At 41.7% G+C, this 16,209-nt stretch overlaps 1 protein-coding gene across 1 annotated transcript in view; it reads right to left on the minus strand.

Moving 5' to 3' along the window:
- The window catches only part of khdrbs2 (KH domain containing, RNA binding, signal transduction associated 2), a 547,070-nt gene that overhangs the window by 209,630 nt on the left and 321,231 nt on the right, over window positions 1–16,209 (minus strand). The window contains exon 4 of the mRNA XM_043681416.2: window positions 1,538–1,684. Within this exon, the coding sequence (XP_043537351.1) occupies window positions 1,538–1,684 (147 nt within the window). The remainder of the gene's footprint in view (window positions 1–1,537; window positions 1,685–16,209) is intronic.

Below are 16,209 nucleotides of genomic sequence, written 5' to 3' on the forward strand. Positions count from 1 at the left end.
ACATTCACTCTGAACATAATGTCCCTTCCCTTAAATCTATGCCTCCTGGTCTTTGATCTCTCCACCAAATGGAGAAGTTCATTCCTATCTGCCCTATCTATAACCTTCATAATTTCATACATCTCAATCATGTTCACCCTCAGTTTCCTCTGGTCTAAGGAAAACAACCCCAAATCAATCACTCTTCATTACTGAAACTCTCCAGTCCAGGCAACATCCTGGTAAATCTCCTCTGCATGCTCTCCAGTGCTTTCACATTTGTCCTATAATGTGGATTCCAAAACTCTAGCTGTGGCCCAACCAACATTTTATGCAGTTTCAGCATCACTTTCCTGCTCTTAAACTCTATGTCTCAGCCAATAAAGACAAGCATACTTTCTTAACCACTTAATCTACCAGAGAAGTACAACCTTGTGGGGAAGTCTGGTATCGGGAGATTTAAATTGCCTCCCTGATACAACTCAAGTGCCAACATACTCCCTCTTTCATGTATTCCAGTCACTCCCACAGAACACAGAGAAGCGATTCCACCTAAAACCATCGAGGGTTACCAGATTTTCTAAAGATGACAATTGTTCTTTTCTGAGTAAATTTTGCATAGTGGGATAATTGTTAAATACACTCTATTCGATATTTCCCATTTCACAGTCAAAGCCTTCAAACAATGTTTAAAACATAGTGAATTCCTGATTTTATAAGTAGTGGAATTGAGTCCAAAAGCTGAGAAGCTATTATTAATTCTTTGGCTCAGCCTCAGCTGAAAAGTTGTCTTCAATTCTAGGTATTATCACGCTTTAGAAAAATGTGATGGTCCTTAGAAACTGTATAGCGGAGGTTTTCTAGAATGGTTGGAAAAACCATTCTGAAATAAGCGAATGTTGAGGTAAGATCTGTATGTATTCCTACAAGAGACAAGTGATGGATTTGCAAATCTGCAAATGATTGCCAGCAAAAGGATATAGTTGAGGCAGAGCTCTCATTGGATTAGAAAGAAGGGCTAGTGTTCTCAGACAGCATTAGATCACAAACTGTGATCTGCCAATTCCCAATTTACTACAGTCACCTTTTCCTACGAGGCTGTAGTAAGGGAATCCATTGGAAGGGATGAATGAGTGAATGCCATTCTGTTGATCAAATTGCCAGCTTACAGATCACATGATACGATGCTACTTCTTTATTAAACCTCCTGAGAAAAACACCTGCAGGAGTCTCTGCTGATTTATACTGGTTTAGTCACATTGAATGATCAAAGCTGATCATTGATGATCTTGACAAATGCTACACTTCCAGGCACTGAGTTCTCTGAGGGAAGCCAGTGTGACTAGTTAAGCAACAGCAGCAGGTTCATGCCAGGGCTTTCACAGGCTTCACATGGTTAAATCAGCTAGTGATCATGGGTCGATATTAAATAAAATCCCAAAGTGATTGTCGGCGTCATGAGAAAAAGTTGCATCTCATAAAAGCAACTCAGAAAAATGTCTCCAAGTCAGAAAATAAATAACCAGGGCATCATTTTGGAAAAAGAAAAATAACTTACTGGGACCAGGAATTTTTTCACCTCCTCTAGTGCGTGGCTCATGCGGGAATAGGCCTCTCCTGCTGGGACAAAAACTTCGATGAGCACATGAAGGTCATCACCTAAATGTGCATATTTGGCCTCTCCACTTTTCCGCAATTCTTCTTCCTGCATAAAGAAGAGGTACCAACATTTAGGACAGTTCCTGGAACAGATAGCGATAACATCTCATTCAGATGCCCTCCTGCCCCTCCAGCCCCCTTCCCCTCAACCAAAGATGATTCAAAGTCCTGCGTAAGTCTTGAAAGTACTCTTTGTAATGCAGGTACAGTGGCAGCAAATTTGGGCACAGCAAGCTCCCTTTAACCACAATGTGAGTGTGACCAGATCATTTGTTTCAGTAAGTTGGTTTAGCTATGAGAAAAAAACTCTGCTCTTCTTCAAGGTAGTGACATGGAATCTTTTACCTCTGCCTGTGAGGTGATGTGGAACTAGGTTCAATGATCATCTGCAAGATAGCACTTCCAACAGTGTAGCACTCCTTCAGTACAGTGCTGGAGCATCAGACTGGACTATGCACTCAGGGTTCTGCAGTGGCATTTGAACCCACAATCATGACTAAGAAGGTAGAATACTACCCACTGAATCCAGGCTAACACTTGTGTTAACAATTCAGCAACTCATTAAGTAAAAGGTACATTTAAATTGGTTTGTTATCATCTATAGACAGTCGATAATTGAAAAAGACAATAGCTGGGTAATTTGACATGCGTACATCTGAGGAAGCTCTTTGATTGTGAGGGATGATTGGATCAAAGTCATTGGTAGTGAGGATATTGTGGAGATCCTTTCTGCTACGTCACTGTAACCACTGACAGCTCAGCTAGACTCATTTTCCTGTTTCTTCACTTGGTCGACTACTAGCATCTCTTGCTTTGCATCATCATTCTTTCCATCATTTAATCATTCCTGCCTGACTTTGACCTTCCCGTTGTGCTCTCCTCCCCCCTTTTTCTTTTCCTTGCTGCAAGAGGTGGAGGAGTAATGGGCATGTCACTGGTCTAGGCCAATGCTCTGGGGACATTGGTTCAAATTCCATCATGGCAGCTGATGGTACTTAAATCCAATTAATAAATCTGGAATTAAATGTTAATTATAAACAAACAAAATAGGAGCAGGAGTAGGTCATTCAATCCTTTGAGCCTGATCTGCCATTTAATGAGATTATGGTTGATTTGCTTCTGTTTTGAATTCCACATCCCCATCCATCCTCTTCCCAGATAATCGCCCCCCATAATAAGAACCTATCTACATCTGCCTTAAAAATATTCAATGACACTGTATCACTATCTTCGAGGTAGAGAGTTCCAAAGTCACACAGCCATCGGATAGAAAATACTTCCCCTTTGGTTTAGCCCTAAAAGGGTCAGTTCTAGGATTAAAACAGTCTCTCCTAGTTCTGGATTCACCCATAAATGTAAAGGTTCTTTCAATGAGGTGTATAAGTTCCTGAATGACCTTGACATAGTCTCATGGTGACTATGAATCTACTATCAATTGTCAAAAAAAAAACCCATCTGGTCACTGATGTTCTTTCGGGAAGGAAATCTGCCACCCTTTTCCAGTCTGGCCTATGTGGGACTTACAGGAACAAGGCTGACTTTCAACTGCCCTCGCTGGTGGTACCCACATCGTATTAAAGAATCGAGAAAAATAAAGAACTATTAACCTCTTAACTTTGAATTCCGATGAAAATTCATCAATCTGGAGAAAAATCTGGCAGATGAAGTATAATGTTGGAAAACGTAAAGGTGTTCACTTTGGTAGGAAGAATTTTAAAAAAGCAGAGTATTATTTAAATGGAGAATAAGTGTGGAATTCTGAAGGACAGAGGGAACTAGATGTTCTAGTCTGAGTTAGTATGCAGGTACACCAAATAATATTGAAAGTTTGTGGAAGGTCCTCCTTCATTCTGAGAAAAACTAAACATAAAAGTACGATGCTATGTTTCAGTTTCAGGGCCTATACGTCTCAAAAACTGTGCACACCTTTGCTGTCATTTAAAGGATGATGTAAATGTGTTAGAAGGAGTTCAGAGGAGGTTTACTGGACTGATAACTGGAATAGGTAAAAACAATGACTGCAGATGCTGGAAACCAGATTCTGGATTAGTGGTGCTGGAAGAGCACAGCAGTTCAGGCAGCATCCAAGGAGCAGTAAAATCGACATTTCGGGCAAAAGCCCTTCATCAGGAATAAAGGCAGAGAGCCTGAAGTGTGGAGAGATAAGCTAGAGGAGGGTGGGAGTGGGGAGAAAGTAGCATAGAGTACAATAGGTGAGTGGGGGAGGGGATGAAGGTGATAGGTCGAGGGAGAGGGTGGAGTGGATCGGTGGAAAAGAAGATAGGCAGGTAGGACAAGTCATGGGGACAGTGCTGAGCTGGAAGTTTGGAACTAGGGTGAGGTGGGGGAAGGGGAAATGAGGAAACTGTTGAAGTCCACATTGATGCCCTGGGGTTGAAGTGATCTGAGGCGGAAAATGAGGCGTTCTTCCTCCAGGCATCTGGTGGTGAGGGAGCGGTGGTGAAGGAGGCCCAGGGCCTCCATGTCCTCGGCAGAGTGGGAGGGGGAGGTGAAATGTTGGGCCACAGGGCGGTGTGGTTGATTGGTGCGAGTGTCCCGGAGATGTTCCTTAAAGCACTCTGCTAGGAGGCGTCCAGTCTCCCCAATGTAGAGGAGACCGCATCGGGAGCAACGGATACAATAAATGATATTGATGGATATGCAGGTAAAACTTTGATGGATGTGGAAGGCTCCTTTAGAGCCTTGGATGGAGGTGAGGGAGGAGGTGTGGGCGCAGGTTTTACAGTTCCTCCGGTGGCAGAGGAAGGTGCCAGGATGGGAGGGTGGGTTGTAGGGGGGTGTGGACCTGACCAAGTGGTCATGGAGGGAACGGTCTTTGCGGAAGGTGGAAAGGGGTGGGGAGGGAAATATATCCCTGCTGGTTGGGTCTTTTTGGAGGTGACGGAAATGTCGGCGGATGTTTGGTTTTTGCGAAGGTTGGTAGGGTGGAAGGTGAGCACCAAAGGGGTTCTGTCCTTGTTAAAGTTGGAGGGGTGGGGTCTGAGGGCGGAGGTGTGGGATGTGGACGAGATGCGTTGGAGGGCATCTTTAACCATGCAGGAAGGGAAATTGCGGTTTCTATCTGGTGTGTTCTGTGGTGGAACTGGTCCTCCTGGGAGCAGATATAACGGAGGTGGAGGAATTGGGAATACGGGATGACATTTTTGCAAGAGGTAGGGTGGGATGAGGTGTAATCCAGGTAGCTGTGGGAGTCAGTGGGTTTGTAAACAATGTCAGTGTCAAGTCGGTCGTCATTAATGGAGATGGAGAGGTCCAGGGAGGGGAGGGAGGTGTCAGAGATGGTCCAGGTAAATTTAAGGTCAGGGTGGAATGTGTCGGTGAAGTTATTGAATTGCTCAACCTCCTCACGGGAGCACGAGGTGTCGCCAATGCAGTCATCAATGTAACGGAGGAAGAGGTGGGGAGTGGTGCCGGTGTAATTACGGAAGATCGACTGTTCTACGTAGCCAACAAAGAGACAGGCATAGCTGGGGCCCATGGGTTGTCTTATGACAGACTGGGCTTTATATCCACTAAAGTTTAGAAGGGTGAGCAGTGATGACTAAAGTAAGCAGGTTATTAGGGGTACATGAGAATATGGAATTCAAACTCAAACAGATCAGCCATGATCGTAATGATTGGCAGAGCAACATCAAGGGGCTAAATGGGCTAGTTTTGCTCTGAGTTCTGAAATGTTAACTTTCTCTTTCTCTCTTTCTTTCTCTCCACAAGCCAACCTGATGGGGGAAGGGAGATTCCAGCAGTTTCTGTTTTTATTTTATTCTCTTTGACAGTCCTGCCAACATAGCCATCTTGTAAAACCTACATGTACCTAGTCATGATGTAACAAAATCTAGTTTCTTAAATTACTGAAGGTGAATGAGTCCATCCAAATTGATTTTGTTCCCCTTTTGCTTCGGTACTTCTTTCTTTGTGACTGTTTTTCACATAAATGGAGCAGACAGAAACTGAAATGCACAAGGTAACAATTTACAAGCACGTTGTTCTCTCCTGCATCAAGAGTGTTCTTAAAACTTCCCTCTGTATCTACACTGATCAGGTCTAACTTTGAGTTTTTACATGGACATTCTGACAGTCTCCATGCAATGACTATACACCCTTCAAAAATCTGTAATTATTTCGAATTATTTGGAAATTCCAAGCCATTTATGAAAAGACCTATCAGAAAATAACATTGTCAGTGTAGTACTTCAATTTGAAATGAGAAATCATAAATAAAATTGGCAAATTTTACTTCATGGGTGAAACAAAATCTCAGAATGACAAAAAAAAAACGATTGTGGAGGTTATTTTGGTGGTTTCGTAGATTGAATGATGACTTGCAGAGATTAGAGATCAAATGTTGGCAATCATCTAATTCATATATGGCACCTGCATTTTATCTTTAATTTTCCACTCATATAAACAGTGAGTGCTCTTGTGGTGTAGTGCCTCTCCGAGCCAGGAGATCTGGGTTCAAGTTCCACCTGCTCCAATGGTGTGGAATAAAATCTCTGAACAGGTTGATTAGAAAATATCTATAACCAATTTAGATATGAAAGCAATGCACTCTGATAGGATGGATTGGAGTTTTAATCCGCATTGCCTGTGTGTGTATATTGTGAAGTGTGGGTGGGTGGGCTGCAGGAGGGGTGATCTGGTGGATCAAGTTTCAATCTCTTTGAATCAATAGAATGATAATGGGTGCAGGAACAGAAGGCTTCAATACGTGCAGGGAATCCAGTCTCCCGGATCATTAATTAAGATGGTTATCAACTCTATTTTGCCAAAATGTTTTGACGTTATTAGTTTAGGGGACAAGGTGAATTGTAATGAGAATTGCAGGAGCAATGTGATCATGGAGCACTGCTGAACAACAGATGAACAGACAGAGCTCAGAACAGAGAAAAGTGAAGTGATACATTTTCAAATTATAAATTTATGTCAGGATTTGAAACAGGCTGGAGCAGCACAATGGATTTTGGTATACAGAGATTAACCAGAAATGGAAGACAGCAAAACATCATTAAAATCTCAACAAAGTAATTTTTGGGTTTGTAAGTGACATAAACTATATGTGATGCATGGTTCAAATCTCATGAAGGTTTGAGTGCTTCATCACAGAAAAATGTAATAGTAAAATGCAGATAAGACTAAATTAATAGTTACTAATTCCAGGGGGTTATGTTCAGTGTAAGGAAATTTAAATTTTTTTTTTGCTTTATGAAGATTGAGAGATGGAAGGGTAACCTGGTAAATGTCCTCAATTAGTACAAGGAATGTGACAGATTACAGAATGTTAAATTGTTTTTCTTGGTAAGCAGGTGAGTGACAACAGCAATATGCTTTTATATAGTATCTTCAAAACAATAGACATTATGAGGGGTTTCACAGGAACATTATCAAACCAAATTGGTCCCTAAAGTGACATGGGGAAGTGTTTGGTCAGGTTAATCAAAGGAGCAGTATAAAGATAAGATTTGGAAAGGTTTGGAGAAAGAATTACAGGGCTCAGGGAACAGACAGCTGAAGGCAATGGCTGCTATGCAGTGTTAGGGCAGGAACCTAAGAGTAAAAGATTGAACAATACAAAGATCTTGAAGAATAGTTAAGCTGGAGAAGCAGAGCCCAACATCCCAAACTCAGGAGAATATTCACTTGCTCTGATGTCTAGCTTACGTTGGTATCGTGGGCTGAGAATGCTCTTTCTGGTCTTCCAATTAGGGATTCAGAAAATGCACTAAACCTCTTCTTTATTGAACAGCAAAAGAACAAATAAATTGGAACATTGATAGATCAGGCTGGGGTCTAGTTTCCTCAGATGTTCAGTAAAACAAATCCTGTGCCAAAAAACTAGTCAATTCCAAATCTAGAAGTACTGCTATCTAATAATGCAATACGGAGATGCAAGATACTTGCTAAACATTTTACTTACTTGAATGGATGTGAAATGAGGATTCGGAGAAGGAGGAAATGCAGGTAAGTAACAACTTTGGATTCAAGAAGCAAACGTCTTTACCCTGGAGATTGATTAGAATGTGAAGCTTGCTACCACAAGGAGGTGAATGGTAGAGGTGTATAAAAAGGAAATATGCACAGGAGGGGTAAATGCACAGATAGATATGTTAATGCTGTGAGATTAAAAGGGGTGATAGCAAATTCATGAGGATCAACAATGAAGACTGGTATGGACCAAATATTGAGCAATGATACACACAGACGTACAGCGTAGCTCTAAGCATTGTAACCTACCTATTTACATCCGGCGTGTCAACTGCCTTATATTCTTTTCATATGAATTTTCTTGAACTGATCATATATTTTACAAGTTAGGCATTTGTGCGCTTGACTGATTTGCTGTCAGAGCCGGATGTTTTTATACTTTATTACTGTCACTTTGAGCCCAGCGCAGCTTAAATACAGTAATAGAAAAATAGATGAGCAGCAGAGTGAGAAATCTGCCGAATTGCTTGTCCTATCAATAATATTTTATAGGCTGTCACACTGCTGAAAACAAGTAACTGTAAAGAGAACAAACATACTGTTTGGAGAAAACACCTTTCCAAATCTCTGCTGATGGCTCAGTTGGTAACTGCATTACCTGGCATGGAATGCAATCACAAGTCAGAGAAGTCCTGAGTTTTACGTGGAATTAACAGCATAGAGAGAAGTCATTCAATTCAACTTGACTGTCCAGGGTTTATGCCCCACATGTGTCTCCTCCAGTCAACATATCCCCTCTTCCTTTCTCCCTCCAAAGTCTATCCAGCTATCCTGGGGATAATGCAACTTGGAGAGCTACTAAGGGAAGATTGAATGAGAGGGCCAAACTGTGGCAGATGGAGTTCAGAGTGGGCAAGTGTAAGATCATACTGTTAAAACCTTAAAAAAATTGAGTGTTCTTTAAATGATGTGAACCTAACAGTTATGGGTGAGCAGAAAGATGTGCGAGTACAGAAATAATAAAAAGCTAGTTAATAGTACGAAAATTTAAAAAGCTAATGGAATTTGTTTTAGCTCAAGATGGTTGGATTACTAAGTGTGTTACAGTTGGCCGAGATTTGATGAGGTTCTCTCTGGGACACCACACTACAGGGAGGATATGCAGTTCATACTCAAGAAACATTGATGTAGTATATTTGTAAACTTACGACCTTTAGTTCCAAACTCCTTCCATTGTTCGATAGCTTGAGCAAATTTCAGGCAAGTGTTTGGTGGGGACCTAGCTTGTGGGAATTTGGTGAATCTTCTTCATAATTCCTCTTTTCTCATTTAAACGTTAGGAATACTGGCAGATATTCCTTGACAGCTGTTCGCTGCTGGATTCAGCACCACTGACAGCAACCAGTTTCAGCATCATCATCAGCTGTTCCAAAAGCCCAGCATGGAAACCAACTCCTCCATAATACTATTTATCTAAAGGTCAATCCTCTTACTTTTTCCTAAGACTTTAGTCACAAAAACTTGCTTTTCTCATAAGCATACACGGTATTTATCTTTGCGAGAGTATGCAATAGATGCACTAGATTGATGCCAGGATGAAAAGGCTTAAGTACAAGGACAGCTGCGGTGAACAGATTTCTATTCTATTGGTTAGCGAAGACTGTGGGGTGATTTACAAATAATAATATCAAAACCAGAAGGTGCTGGAGAAACTCAGCAGTAGTAGCAGCATCAGTGGACAGAAAAATAGAGTCAATATTTCAAACCCAGTATGACTCTTTCAGAATTGCAAGGAATTGGAAAATTATGATTTTTATGCTTTTGACAGAGGTTGAGAAATAGTGAATGGAAGAGATAGTGAGGGTATCCAGAAAAAAGACAGAGAGATTGCTAATGGTAGTGAAGGAGAAAGAGAGTGGGAAAAAACGGGTATTAACTGTACGTCTGAATATCAGAAATTAGGTTAGCTTTCATGAGAATAAACCCCTATAAACAGGACACGGGGTGGGTAGTACGTGGGTGGCTGGGTTGAGTAAGAAAGGGAGTGTAATAAAAATTATGACAGAGTTCATGTACTGAAGTTTTTGAACTTCTATTAAGTCCCGAAGGCTGTAAAATACATATGTGAAAAATGAGGAGCTATTCATCCAGCTTATGTTGAGCTTCACCAGAAAACCTGCAGTAGACTTAGGGTGGAAGTGTCAGAAAGGGAGCAAGATGATATGTTGAAATGACAATCAGCTGGAAGGTCAGGGTCATTCCTACAGAGACAATGGAGATGTTCCACAATATAGTCACCCAGTCTGCATTTGGTCTCACCAATATATATTGTGAGCAGCAAATGCAGTCAATTAGATTGACAGAAGTAAAAGTAAAATGCTGCTTTTTCTGGAAAGTGTGTTTTGGCTTTGGACAGTGAGGACAAGGAGGTGAATAGACAAGTGTTACATCTTCCACAGTTGCATGGGAAGATGTCACGGGGAGTGAGTAGTTAGAGGAGTGGATCAAGGTGTCATGGAGGAAGTGGTCCCTGAGGAATGCTGACAGTGGAGGAGAGGGGAAGGTGTGTCCGGTGGTGGTATCTTGCTGGAATTGGTGGAAATGGTGAAGGATGATCCTGTGGTGTGGAAACTAGTGGGGAGGAAAGTAAGGGATAAGGGTACATTGTTTTTCTGGGCACGAGAGGACGTGGTGAAGGCAGAAGTGCAGGAGATGAGTTAGATTTAGTTGAGGGCTCTGTCAATCACAGTCGGAGTGGGAAAACCCTTGGTTGACGTAAAAGGAAGACAAAGCAGCTTGGAAGATGGCATCTTCCAAAGTGATGGAGATGAAGAAACTAGGAGAGTGGAATGGAAATGTTACAGGAAGCAAGGTGTGAAAAGATGTAGTTGATGGTTTTGTACTGGGTATTGGTGGACAGCTTAGAGATTAGATTAGATTACATTACAGTGTGGAAACAGGCCCTTCGGCCCAACAAGTCCATACCGACCCGCCGAAGCGAAACCCACCCATACCCCTACATTTACCCCTTACCTAACACTACGGGCAATTTAGCATGGCCAATTCACCTGACCCTGCACATCTTTTGGACTGTGGGAGGAAACCGGAGCACCCGGAGGAAACCCACGCAGACACGGGGAGAACGTGCAAACTCCACACAGTCAGTCGCCTGAGGCGGATATTGAATCCGGGTCTCAGGCACTGCGAGGCAGCAGTGCTAACCACTGTGCCACCGTGCCGCCCACAAATGATATAATAGAGCTGTTTGACATGAGTAAACAATTTGGTAGTGTTGATAGAAAGAAGTCCAGCAAGATACCACCACCGAACACACCTTCCCCTCTCCTCCACTGTCAGCATTCCTCAGGGACCACTTCCTCCGTGACACCTTGATCCACTCCTCTAACTTCTCACTCCCCATGACATCTTCCCATGCAATTGTGGAAGATGTAACACTTGTCTATTCACCTCCTTGTCCTCACTGTCCAAAGCCAAAATACACTTTCCAGAAAAAGCAGTATTTTACTTATACTTTTGTCAATCTAATCGACTGTATTGGTGAAGTCCAGAAAAGGGAGCATGACCTTAAAATTGGAGCTAGCCCATTCAGGAGTAATGTCGTGCAGCACTTCTTCACACGGAGGGAAGTGGAAATTGGAAACTCTTCCACGAAAGAAAAATGAAAACCTGATGATTCTGAGCACCCACTGAAATTGTTCAAGCCAAGAGGTTGATGGACCTTTGTTGGGAAAGGATGTTAAAGGTTATAAAAGCAAAGTGAGTAAAGGGAATTAAGACACAAATCAGTCATGATCCAACTGATTAGAGGAATAAGGCTCAAAGGGCTGAATGGTCTCCTATCGTTCCTACTTTTCCTCTTGTGGCTGATAGCCTTGGGATCCCGCACACAATGGAATCAGTTTCTGTATGTTTACCCTGTCAAAACATCTTCATATTTGAAAGGCCTTTATCCCATCACCCCTCAGCCTCCTCTTTCCCAGTGGAAATAACCCTAGCCTTTCCCATCTTTCTTTATAGTCACAATAGCTCAGTTCTGACAATATCCTTGTTCAGATCTATGACTTTGGAGAGATTTTCGGGAGGACGGGCACCACAATTGGCATCAATGACCCTGGATTGGAACGGAAGGGATAATTCTACCCTGGTCACTATTCAAATGAAACTCTGAAAGCACATTTCATAGACAGCCATTGATTTTTTTTGGCTAGGTAAAAGTGCCCTGATTGCACAGTAGCCTTACAATCCAGAAGCTCTGTTGAAGGTTGGATACTTGAGGTGAGAGATTCGGTCTCTTCTCTTCAAAAACATACTTGGCATTGGTGTCAGAAAATTGTTGTTAAAAAGTAGAGATTTGCTTTGATATTTCACTTTGCAGTGTTTGCATCCAAGGAAGTACTTTTGAAATGAGGTCCTTGTTGTAATACAGGAAGCATGGCATCCAACTGGCCCACAGCAAACTCCCACAAACAGATACATGATAATGAACAGATTCATTTTTAGATGTTCACTATGGGATTATATGTTGGCTCGGTATAACTCCAATACTGTTCTCCAGGCAATGCCATGGGAACTTTTACACTCGCCCAAGCAGGGAGGAAGATGTTTGAAAGTTAGCTTCTGATAATATAGTACTCCCACTATCACATTGGAGTGTTAGCCTTGACTTTTGTTCTTAAACTTGCATTGCAAATGAAACAAGAAACCTTGTGATTCAACAGGCAAGAGTAGTATCAAATGCGCCGTAGCCATAGCTGGTGTACACCACCAAAAATGTTAGGGGTGAGGAAAGAAAGAGGGGGTAGAGGAGACCTGGCTTGGGAAGGCAGAGCAAAGAACTGGAATAAATGGCAGTTATTTAAATGTATTCTCATCACAGCCATTGACTGAAACAGGACTGATTACTCCTTTGCACTGTCATTCAATTAAATCGTGTTAGGAATATTCTCACCAAGATGTTTGCCAATACTAAACTGATCGAACACACAGAATGTCTCATACAAAACAACCCATTACCAGTTGGCAGCATAACCACATTCAAAATTAGCTTCAAATTAAAGCATTCCTCTGACCATGCACTCAGAAACACAAACACAGTGACCTATTCAACAGGGATGTAGGTGAATCAATGGAAGACAAATAACAGCAAATCACACTTGACAGCGCACAGTGTACAAAATAGCAACTTACGAAAGGCATTAAAAAAAACCAAATCAAATCCCTGGCTTTTGATGTTGACTTTGCTTCAGCTCAACATCCAGCCAGATTGGTAATGTTATTTTGCTTACAGCTCTGCTCAAGTTAATCCTGGGAAATCAAAATTCAGCACATTTAACATTTACAAATTGTTTAGTCTTTAGTAATTGAAGAAGCTCAAGACTGACGCTTCAGCTGAATGCTTAAGGGCTTGAAATGCTGTGTCCTCTAACACAAGAAATCGCACCAATGATCAGATATGCTTAAAATACACAGAATCCTCACATACACACAATACAAAATATTTCTGATCTCACACAACACAAAATATGTATAGTCACACACTGATATGCACAACACAAACCACATAATCTCTCTCATACAGACAAGTGGCAAAAATGGATTATTAATATGCAGTCTTAAATAATATCCCTTTTTAAACTAATAAACTGCATTCATTCACACTTAGGACAGACAAGGCAGACAGTTCTGTACAAATACCATGGGTGAAAATCATAGGTAAAAAGGAACAAATTCTGTGGATCAAAAGTACCAACCATGAGGTTGAAATGAGGAACTTCCTCACAATTCTTTTGGATTTTTGAAATACAATATGACATTGTTGTTAATTGCAACACTCCTCTATGCAGACCTTGGAGCGCAGGTTCATAGCTCCTTGAAAGTGGAGTCACAGGTAGATAGGGTAGCGAAGAAGGCATTTAGTATGCTTTCTTTTATTGGTCAGAGTATTGAGTACAGGAGTTGGGAGGTCCTGTTGTGGCTGTACAGGACATTGGTTAGGCCACTGTTGGAATATTGCGTGCAATTCTGGTCTCCTTCCTATTGGAAAGATGTTGTGAAACTTGAAAAGGTTCAGAAAAGATTTATAAGGATGTTGGCAAGGTTGGAGGATTTGAGCTATAGGGAGAGGCTGAACAGACTGGGGCTGTTCTCCCTGGAGCGTCGGAGGCTGAGGGGTGACCTTATAGAGGTTTACAAAATTATGAGGGGCATGGATAGGATAAATAGACAAAGTGTTTTCCCTGGGATGGGAGAGTCCATAACTAGAGGGCATAGGTTTAGGCTGAGAGGGGAAAGATATAAAAGAGATTAAGGGGCAACCTTTTCACACAGAGGGTGGTACACGTATGGAATGAGCTGCCAGAGGAAGTAGTGGAGGCTGGTCCAATTGTAACATTTAAAAAGCATTTGGATGGGTATATGAATAGGAAGGGTTTGAGGGATATGGGCCAGGTGCTGGCAGGTGGGACCAGATTGGGTTGGGATATCTGGTTGACATGAGCCGAAGGGTCTGTTTCCATGCTGTACATCTCTATGACTCTATGACTCAATGAGAGAGACCTGTAGCTTTTTTGGAGGTCTGAGTGCACTCCCTTTCTCAGATCAATGACAAACTGCAACTAAACTATTAAAGCTGTCGACAGGCAGTATTATTAAGTCACTTACTGTGTTGAATTTATATGAATGACAATCCCAAATTTAATGTATGTCAAATTATCCAAAATCTCAAAGCATAGCATCTTTATCTTTAAACACTACCTCATCTCTCTCCTGTCATCTGTCTGTTATTCAACACAACTATATGGAAAGAATAAATAAAGTAAAATACTGTGGATGCTGTAAGTCTGACATCAAATCAGATTGGGCAGTTGAGGCAGCATTTCTGGAGAGAGAATAAAATAAGGTTGAATTTGTACTGAACTTTGGAGTTACACCCAAAGGCAGGTAGGCTGCAGAGCCCTGCTTCCAGCAATCTTGTAGGTCTCCAGCCATTGTCTAACTAAACATTTGGGCAGTCCAAAAAGATGATCCTCAGGGAAGACGTTGCTTGACTGACAGCTCTGGATCCCGGCTCTCTTCTGTCGATTTTGTAATGCTTATTTATTCTAATAGACTTTAACAGCTTGTAGTTTTAGATACTGATAATCTGCATGTGGATACTTTTAATGATCTGTAGTAGAGGGGAGTTTTCTTTTAAACAGAAGTAGGAAGTTACCAATAAATGGTTCACCTTTTATTAACATACTTTCTTTACACATCCTATTGTCAGTGTAGGGTTCATTCTTTTTCATGGGGTACTGGCTATCAAAGCAAGCATACGTTGTCAATCACGAATTAGCCTTGAACTGATTGGCCTGCAAGGCCATTTCAGATGGCATTCAAGAATCAACCACTACATTATGTCTTCTCTCAACTCACATGTAGACCAGACCAGCTAAGGAAGTCACACCTCTTTCTCTACAGGATGTTAGTGAACCAGATCAGTTTGTCTGACAATCAACAATTTGATAGAGTAATTCTCAGTAATGGTGACTATGTTTCAGATTTATTCATTTAACTTAAAAAGTCCCACCAGCTACCATGGTGGTATTTAAAGTAATGTTCTCCAGGGTATTAGCCATTGCCTCCTCCTCAAAACAGTATATCGTAGGTGAAAGGTCATAGATGTGGAATAGCTTGGCATGAGGATATCAGGGCCCATGAGAATGGATGGAGAGATAGACCTTGAAATGAGGCATAGGGACCATGAGTGCTTAATTTGCAGCACTGCTTCAGGTTAACATTGTGAATTCACGTTTCAATGGTTCAGTCACGTAGACTATAGTGCCTGACACTCTTCATGGGTTGTGCCATTTCCACATCCACATCCACAGTGGAGTCAGCCAGCATACAGGTGACGGCAAGCTGGCACACAACACAAACCAGCCCATATCATTCAAAGGCATTCCTAGAAATCTGGGAGGAGAATCAGTAATCACAAAATGGGGACATACATGTCATTTTCACTGCTCAAAAGACTCCATAGAAATCCAGGCCATTGTGTTTAATTTTGAGTAGCCCACTATAAGAAGGATGTCAAAGCATTATGGAGACTGCAGAGGAGACTGACTGGAAACGGGAGCAGTGCTGAGAGACTTCAGTGAATGTGGAGAGTCTGGACAATCTGGGGTTCTCCACCTTACATCAGAAGAGGTTAGGCTGAGATGAATGCCCTTAAGGGAAGGAAATCTGCTGTCCTTACCCATTCTAGCCTACGTATGACTTCAGGCCCACAACAATCTGGTTGACTCTTAATTGCCCCCTGGTATGACCAAGATAATCAAGTTCCAAAGAAAAGTCATACCAGACTCAAAACATTAACTCAGTTTCTCTCTTCACAGGTACTTTCAGACATCCTGAGTTACTCTTGCACTTCTTGATTTTGTTTCAAATTCCAGAAATCATGCCATTACCATGAAGTTGCTTGTAGGTCCTCTGTACAGAAAACCAAACAGCCAGACGAAAGAGACATAGATAGCAGATTAGCTCTTAGTGAGCTGGTTTCTGCTGAAAATGATGAGGAGTTAAACAAATGAATGAGAATGAAATAGCCAGTCAGAGAAAAGCCAACAG

The sequence above is a fragment of the Chiloscyllium plagiosum genome, unplaced genomic scaffold (assembly GCF_037043375.1).
Source record: "Chiloscyllium plagiosum isolate Xiang-an unplaced genomic scaffold, Cpla_swu_hap1 HiC_scaffold_3, whole genome shotgun sequence".
Taxonomy (NCBI): Eukaryota; Metazoa; Chordata; class Chondrichthyes; order Orectolobiformes; family Hemiscylliidae; genus Chiloscyllium; species Chiloscyllium plagiosum.